This window comes from Lolium rigidum, chromosome 1 (assembly GCF_022539505.1).
Source record: "Lolium rigidum isolate FL_2022 chromosome 1, APGP_CSIRO_Lrig_0.1, whole genome shotgun sequence".
NCBI lineage: Eukaryota > Viridiplantae > Streptophyta > Magnoliopsida > Poales > Poaceae > Lolium > Lolium rigidum.
Genome location: NC_061508.1, coordinates 200,617,739 through 200,626,351, shown reverse-complemented (window position 1 = coordinate 200,626,351; position 8,613 = coordinate 200,617,739). Strand labels below are relative to the sequence as shown.

The following is an 8,613-nucleotide window of genomic DNA, read 5'->3' as shown; positions in this document are numbered from 1 at the left end:
GAATTTAAATGAGCAAATACAAAACAGAAAATAGAGGAAAAAAAGAAAGAGAGAAAAAGGCTTACCTGGCCGCAGTAGCCCACCTCGGCAGCCCAACAGCAGCCTGCAGTGCAGCCCAGCCCGGCCCAACATACCCCTTCAAGGAAATATCCACGCCAGGAGATCGTCCTCATCCTCTTCCTCGCATGGAGGACAGCACGAAGCCGTGCATCCCTTCTCCTCGTCGCTGGCAGCACCTCCTCGACCGGAGGCATGACGAGGCGCATCTCGGCGCCATACAAAAGCCCAACGACGACCTGGAGCTTCGATTTCTTCCTCCCTGCTCCAAAAGTTCTCCCCAGACGAAACCCTAGCTCACCCCGGCCATCTCCCTCGCCGCCGTTCAGAGCCTCCCCAAGCCCAGCCGTGACCACCATCAGCACCGCCGTGGCCGACTTGCTCTGCCTGCAAGAAGAATCGACCCCAATCGACCCGTAGTGCCGTCGTCGACCTCATCTTCCCCGACACCGGTGCCATGAATTCCGGCAAAATAGACCACCAGAGACCTCGCCGCCAAGCTCATCTTGCTCCTGGTGAGACACTCAACCTCCTAGCATGCCTAGCTCGTCTGATTGCTCGCTGTAGCGCCACCGCGTCGCTGGCCCGTGAGCTCTGTCGCTCGGCCTCGCCGCCGGCCAAGCTCCGGCGACCATTCGGTGGTGGCGCCACCACCACGAGGTTCGCCTCGGCGTCCTCCTTCCAATGAGCATGCGCACGCCCCTGCGGGAACCCGCAATCGCCGGCGGCGACCCCCACTGGCCGCCGGAGAGGCACATGGTTGCCACGTCGGCACCACGTGGCCGCCAGCGTGGACACGGCCCACCAGTCATGGACTGTGTGGGTGTTCTGTCCGGGTAGCTTTAGCTTTTAACTTTTAAATTCAAATTCAATAATCTCTGCAACTTTAAATAAATCTATAAAATTCATAAAAGCTCAGAAAAATAAAAATAAGATATCAAAATTCTTATAAAAGTAAATTCTATCCAATAAAAATATAAAATGAAATTTAAATTTTTAATAAAAAAATCAATTATTTAATACTTGTTATTTAAGCCTTATTTATTAATTCTAAATTCAAGTTAAATTCAATAATTAGGAAAACTTTCCAAATTAAATAAAAAACCAGTAAATAAATAAAGAAAACATTAAAACTAATTTTCTTTATTTGTCATTTTGTTAAATCATTATTAGAGAGATTTAAACCCTGATTAATAATTACCCTAAATATTAAAATCTTTAAAAAATAGAAAAATGCCAAATCCAATATTATTTTTATTTCAAAATTATTTATAACTTTAATTTTGCAAACAAGTTATTAATTCAAGAATTTTAGGGTAATTAGAAAACCCTAGTTCCATAAGGGAGAAAACTAGGAACTCATCATTTCATGTGTAATCCCAAACCCTAAATTCATTTAGAAACCTAGCTCTATTATTACATGTGAATCCTAATTTGCTTCTAAACCTAAACCCTAGGTTAGGACTTGTGATCAAGAGACCTTGTTTTCATACCTAGATCCATAATTAGCCACCAAGTGCATATCTAGGTCCACATAAAATATAGGAGCCTATCACTAAGACTTTAGCATTCCATGTGTTCATCTTCATCAGACCTAGATAATCAAGTAGGGTTAACCAAGTGTAAACCCTAGATCCTATTACCAAAATAATCATCCTTAATTATCCATGCTTAGCATCACACCATTGTGATGAACCCTAATAGCAACCATACCTACTATTTTGCATTACCTAACCATATTCCACTAAACCCTACTAGTGTTGGATACTTATCAAACATCCTATTTAGGAGTCAATTATTCCTTACTTAATAAAACCAACAGTAAACCTAGACCACCTCAACCCTAATTGATATACTTCTTATTATTTAAGAAGTATGTTCTTCAAAAGTTATTCTTTTGAAGTAAATAAATAATCATCATCAACCCTACCTAACAGGACCTATTAACTCTAGCTAGCTATCACCAGCAAAATGAACCAATCCTGATAGCAACCCTGTATGAATAATTGCTTAGGATGCCTAGGCTTAACTCAACCTTACAAGCCCTAGGTGTTGATGAATCCAACTTTGTTGGGATCCATCTACTACTTACTCCGGAACAGTGGAAACCATAGTAAACCATAGAACCCCACAACCCTAATTATCATACTTGTTCTTTATTAAAAAACATGTTCTTCAAAAGTTATTCTTTTGAAGTATATGATAAATAATCATTAACCATGCCATGTAATGTTAAAACCAACCACTATTCATTACATGTTAAGATTATACCAAATGTTATAGTTGTGTGCTATTAATATTATTGTTATTATATATTGCAGCACCTGTTCATGATACCATGTAACCACACCTGAATAAGAACCTTGTTTGTGAACCACTCTAAAAGTGCAACACACCCTAAACAAATCATTTCAATTCATTAATCCTAAACCATCGGGGTTAGGTCACGCTTAGAGCGATTGCATCTCATACTTATGCATTATTGCATCCTTGGCAATCTTTTAAACATCGTCCTTACCGGACGATGATGCTATTTCAGAATCTGGAGTTATTGCGTATCGAAGACCTTGCCTGCATAATCTTGCAGTCAAGAAAGGCAAATTCATCGCTTGCTCATGTCAATTGAGTATTTTACCAAATTACTTGCAAAGTACTATGTTTATCACTATTGCATAAAAAAGCAAAAATCACTATTTTCATAACTATGAATATGACTATGTGGTGGGCAATGGAACATGGATTGTGTTGATATGGTGGAGGTTCCATTGCAAGGGTTTATATCCATCTAGGATTAAACAACAAATGTCTTCCAGTGATTCTTGTGCCGTAATACCCGTGTTAACCATAAGATCTGGAGTGGGACGGAATAGTCGATCGTATTTCCACCTCTTGTACATCAACGGACGCGCTTTACCGTAGACACTTGTCATCTGTCGGGGCAAGCGGTAGGCTGGGGAAGCCAAAAGTTCCCCACGGCTTTGTCCGTAGCACACTTGTCGCCGAGGCCAAAAGTTGCCCACTGTATTGCGGTCTATGAGGGGTTGCATCTGCCGGCGAAGGAGTTTGGTTCGATCCCAGACTGTCGTCGTGGTCGGGGTCCACCCTAAAATGGGAATCATGGGACCGGCGAGGGCCCAGGGTCGGGGCATGCAACAAAGGGTGGGTGTATGAGGTAGCGGATGAATATGATTGGCTGTGACCTTATACCGGGCCTCACACCAAAGGAAGTGTGGACGAGAACATGACTCGGTTGGCACCAAGGTTAAGATATCTTATGGGTAAAGCAACACACCTCTGCAGAGTGTAATGAATCGTGACCTGTCACTCCCTGTTCCGGGTTTTGGAACTGCGAACGCTGCCGGAAAGGAACTCCATGAAGTTCTAGTAAACCGGTGAAGGCCGACGGCCATAGCTCTTCCGAATAAAAGCAACCTTTTTAAGAAATGGTTATGAAAACTCGCATTGGTATTAGACTTTCCGGTCTAATGTCGTAGCTAGTGGATTAAACACCTCTTTCCTATAATGAACTTGTTGAGTACGCTCGTACTCATCCCACTCTTAAATCCCCTGCTTAGATATGGAGTCATCGAAGAAGGATCTACAGTGCAACTCGAAGGCCGAGGAGTCAACAACTACTTCAAGAAACAGGACCCTGTCAGAGGAGTCAGAAGCCACATCCAACAAGGAGAAAACCTAGTTTAGCCATAGAAGGGAACTAGCTTCCTAAACCTAGCTCCTATTTAGCTAGAATCTATTCATAGCCCCTATAGCTAGTCAAATACTCTACAAATAGAGTTCGTGAGGGATTAGACTACGAGTCGTTCTTCTGGAGTTTATTTGAAGATTTACCTCATTGTAAAGTAGGAGGTTGTGCTGATCTTATGTAACAGAGTCAATGTTGTAATTCTATAGACATGCCTTGGACCCGCATATGTTTCTGTTGTACCATTCTGAACGATATAAGACTAGTGAAACGGTGTTTCATTGGTGTTATATCAGACTTGCATACTACACCATGCAGTGGTATGTTAGGTCACCACAAAACCATAAATATTTGCGAATAAAATGACATTTTTTACACCCCAACACCCGACGGCAGAGGGGGGCAGCCGGGCAGGGCAGAGGCAGCATCGCGACCGTGTGGCATGACCGAGCAAACAAACCAGGCAGCTGCACACTCCCCTTCCACCCGCCCTAGGGTTTCTGTAATAATCGTCTTGAAGATTCGCGAAAGAAACCATCGGCGATGGCCACCACCGTCCACCCCCACTCCCCTTCCCCCTCCCCGGACCCAACACCCACCACCACCACCACGCCTCCCTCTCCTCCTCAACACAACCCGCCCTCCTCCGACGTCGACGGCAGCGAGATCGCGGCGCCCGACCAGCAGCTCGCCGCCGTTGCCGAGGATGGGAAGCCGGCCCCCGGCGGCGGGAAGCTGGTGGCGGAAGCCATGCGCAAGCACGCGGCGCCCCGGTCGTCGCGGTTCCACGGCGTCACCAGGTGGGGGGAAAGAAACCCTAGGGCCGCGTCCCTCACTTGTTCATTCATTCACAGGCAGGGCTCGCTGTCGTCTCGTCTGTGTTGACTCGATTGCCTCTGCTTTTTGTCACCGGCGGACGTACAGGCTCAAGTGGAGCGGCAAGTTCGAGGCGCACCTCTGGGACAACGCCAGCCAGGTCCAGGGCCGCAAGCGCAAGGGCAAGCACGGTGCGTGCTTACTTTTGCAGCCTCACAGTCCCAGTATCTCCCTGCTCAATGCAGAGGCTTCTGATTGTTCAGATTCCTCTCTGTGTTGTACTAGCAATGTAGTAATGGTTTCTTGGAATGCAGACAGCACACTGATTAGAGTTATCGGTGGTGCTCCGCTACGAAATGCCAGGATCAGTTGTTAAATGCGCTAGGCAGGTGACACGGTCGCGAACTTAGCACATAACGCCTTACTAGCCAGTTAGATGTGCGCCTAGGTGAGCTCGACAGGTTATGCGGGACTGCCTCACCTATGCTTGCACCTAACCTGGGCGAGGCGGCAGCATTGTAGGACAAAAATATTAGTTGAAAGCGGACTTATTGCATCTTCGGTTTAGCATACCAACTTATAAGTTCTATACTTGTTGAAAGCTGCGAGGAAGTTAGACGTATTTCTTCTATTCATGGAAAGAGAAAACGAAACGGTACCTTTACATAATGCCAAAGGTGGGTAATTTATTTTAACCCGAATGGCAGTAATTCAATTAGCAAGATCGAGTGGCTCTGGTTTACTCATGTACAAAATTAACGGACGGATGATTCTGATTTCGCAGCGCTAATATAGCATGATGCTTGGATTTATCTATGTGTATGGGAGACGGGACCACATCACTGTTCGATTGATTAGATATTCATTTTTATGTGTCACATTGAAATCCTTTGCTCATATATCATGATAAATCGTGCGCAAATACGCTTTGTTAAAAAGAGGAAAACGGTATTATGAGTAGATATTTCTATTCAGCCTTTCCTATTCTTTATGTAAGTTTTGTGCATTGAAAATCTATATGAAATGAAACATTTCGTGGCACGGTTTCCTACCATTCTCCTTTACTGATTGTTGTTCTTTGGTTTTCTGCATGGGGTCGATTTCTACCTTTGGCTGCCAATGTGGTTCTTCAGTGTATTTAGGTAACTTATGCTGCCTGGTATCATCTACTGTGTCTGTCTGGAACATAAAGCAGCTCAATTTCATCACCGTTTTGTCAATACAGGAAGCTATGTTACTGAAGAGAGCGCTGCAAAAGCACATGACCTTGCAGCTCTCAAATATTGGGGCATAAATCAACACACCAAAATGAATTTCAATGTAAGAACTGCTTTGTAGTTTTGGGGGGGTGTTGCGAGGAGCTGGCATCTTGATATGCAAGCAACTGAAATCATTAACTTCTAATTCTTCTCCAGGTTTCTGACTATGAGAAAGAAATTGAGATCATGAAGAACATGAACCAAGATGAATTTGTGGCCTACATAAGGAGGTCTGTTATATAATTCAATATTTCTCATGTAAAATCTTTGTGTTACTTTTTGTAACTACTCAGTATTATTATTTCAGGCAGAGTAGTTGTTTCTCAAGAGGAACTTCAGCATACAGGGGTGTAACAAGGTGCTATTATATGCTTCACAAAATATATTGCTCCCTCCGTTCAATAATTCTTGTCGTGGTTTTAGTTCAATTTGAACCAAACCACACCAAGAATTATGGAACGAAGGGAGTAGTAACTATCCAGCCTGCTGAAATAAATTAGTAGGATTTTTGTTCCCTTTTGTTTCTTTGCTCAACTGAAGATTTTTCTGTTATGTTAAAACTTGTAACTTCAGCTCTCTGACAATACTGTCAAATTAGTAGGAGTTTGATCCCTGCATGTTCTATTGCAAGTCTGCCTATCTAATCACTTGTATTAAACAGGCGCAAAGATGGTAAATGGCAAGCACGAATTGGTAGGATTGGTGAGAGTAGAGACACCAAAGACATCTATCTTGGCACATTTGGTGAGTGCTATTTTTTCTGGCATTTACATTGTATTCGAACTTTTTTTAGTGAGAGAGTGAGTTGCAAACTTGTTCGGAATGAATGAGGAATTGACTTGGTTCACAGAAACTGAAGTGGAGGCAGCTGAAGCTTATGACCTAGCAGCAATTGAGCTCCGTGGTGTTCATGCTGTGACCAACTTTGATATCAGCAATTACTGCGAAGATGGTTTAAAGAGACTTGAAGAAGGCTGTGAAGATGGTTTGAAGAGACTTGAAGAAGGCCGCGAAGATGGTTTGAAGAGACTTGAAGAAGGCCGCGAAGATGGTTTGAAGAGACTTGAAGAAGGCCGCGAAGATGGTTTGAAGACACTTGAAGAAGGCCGCGAAGATGGTTTGAAGAGACTTGAAGAAGGCCGTGAAGATGGTTTGAAGAGACCTGAAGAAGGCCCCGAAGATGGTTTGAAGAGACTTGAAGAAGGCTGCCAAGATGGTTTGAAGAGACTTGAAGAAGGCCCATCCGAGGTAACTAACCTGGAGGATCAACCAGAGGTCACTAAGATAGCTGGACAATAGATATTAGAAATATCATGTAAATTATTTCGTTACCTTCCATTTGCCTTTTTTCATTGATGATGATCATCAATCTTTTCTCCTTTTTAGAGTGTCGTTTCTGCTTTCATTTTTCCTGCATTTTTTTTCAATGGATCCCTGCACACTGTTGCCGTTGTGGTGTTTTACCAACTCCTGAATACCTGATGTTGTACTCTGTATTCTCATGTAAACTATACATAAATCCTCGATGGTATTTGTAAAAATAACAATGCAATCGGAAGTTCAGTGCTTTAATTTTTGTACCTCTCAGACCTATGAAACATGTCTTAAGTATTGTCTAGATATATCTCAAATTAGACAAATCTGGGACATGTTTCACGTGGCTGAGGGAGTACTTGCTTTCATTCTTTTACTCTAGCTGTCAATAGTGCATCATTCCACTGCCCCCGTGAATGGTCTTTGATACATAATAAATCTCAAATGTTCCAACTCCTCGTTGTCATCTGCAATCTCAAGTATATAGTGGTTGTGTTAGGTGGTTCGTTCAATGATCTGGATGTAATTTTTATTATGTTTGAGATCCTTTCACTGGGTTGAATGTTGATTTGAATGTGATGATACAAAAAAAATCCTGTTTCACAGAATAGCATGTAAGTTGGAAGTTTTTCTGAGTAACAGGAGAGGTGTTACAGATACAGGTTTGATTTTCATCCACAGATTCACGAATCACCAGTACTCAAATACTGTTGGTGTGAAAGCAATTACATTCGTTCTCTACTTCTCTATTGGGGGCACCAGCTGTTATTTCCTCGGCGCTGCCTCGTCCCAATCTTCGCAGAACAAAAGGTTGCCATGGATGTGATGTTCGAATCACGAAAGCATTCCAAGCGTTGCATAATAATGCTTGGACGCGATGGATTAATATCCCCGTGGTGTTCTCTTTGTCCTCCGTCAGTTGCTCTAGTCTTCATTGCAGCCAAGGTTGAGCCTCCGAACTTTCATCTTCCCATTCAGCGCTAGTGCGAGGACGTCGTACTCTTCTACATACCACAGCTCCGCTACCTTCGCCTGAAACAGTTTTGAGATGTAGACTAACTGATGAATCCTGGCATATTTGTAGTTCAGGATAAATTTCTGCGACATAAAGCAACAAAAAATTACCTGGAACCCACGGATCTTCCCGTTAACTTGTGCAACGAGGTCATGGAAGAATTTGATGTGATCAAAAGATGTCGTATTCTCCTACAAGGGTGTAGAACAAATATATAAAAAAAATGATGCCATATAAGACTAGATAAACGAGCACAGGCCATGTTAGAAAAATCAAGCAAACCTTGAGAGTTGAGAGAGTGAGCCAGAACTTGTTCACAGAATATTTATATTTTCCTTGGATTAAACTAAACTGTCTACAATGCATGCTTGGTTTAAAACTGTTACTTTGTGTCCAAAATCATGAAATCTAATCGGCTATTTCGGATGATTATTAATTCTAGACTTCTA

At 42.9% G+C, this 8,613-nt stretch overlaps 1 protein-coding gene and 1 long non-coding RNA gene across 7 annotated transcripts in view; one reads left to right on the top strand and one right to left on the bottom strand.

Annotated features, from left to right (window-relative positions):
* The first annotated feature begins 4,255 nt into the window (after positions 1-4,255).
* Positions 4,256-8,613, top strand: part of LOC124688051 (AP2-like ethylene-responsive transcription factor AIL1) — a 24,669-nt gene continuing 20,311 nt past the window's right edge. For 2 of the 6 annotated variants that reach the window (XM_047221784.1, XM_047221776.1), the window contains exons 1-8: positions 4,258-4,560; positions 4,685-4,767; positions 5,710-5,718; positions 5,802-5,896; positions 5,992-6,065; positions 6,143-6,193; positions 6,497-6,579; positions 6,686-7,072. In XM_047221784.1, coding sequence (XP_047077740.1) covers positions 4,304-4,560; positions 4,685-4,767; positions 5,710-5,718; positions 5,802-5,896; positions 5,992-6,065; positions 6,143-6,193; positions 6,497-6,579; positions 6,686-7,072 — 1,039 coding nt within the window. In that variant the 5' untranslated portion in view covers positions 4,258-4,303. Of the gene's footprint in view, positions 4,561-4,684; positions 4,768-5,709; positions 5,719-5,801; positions 5,897-5,991; positions 6,066-6,142; positions 6,194-6,496; positions 6,580-6,685; positions 7,073-8,613 lie in introns of all 6 variants that reach the window. The other 4 variants (XM_047221791.1, XM_047221796.1, XM_047221803.1 and 1 more) reach the window with 3 other exon arrangements.
* LOC124688094 lies at positions 7,758-8,523 on the bottom strand. Its single transcript, XR_006998425.1, has 2 exons — positions 8,275-8,523; positions 7,758-8,181 (listed from the first exon to the last, which is right to left on the bottom strand). It is a non-coding gene; the product is annotated as an uncharacterized LOC124688094 (long non-coding RNA).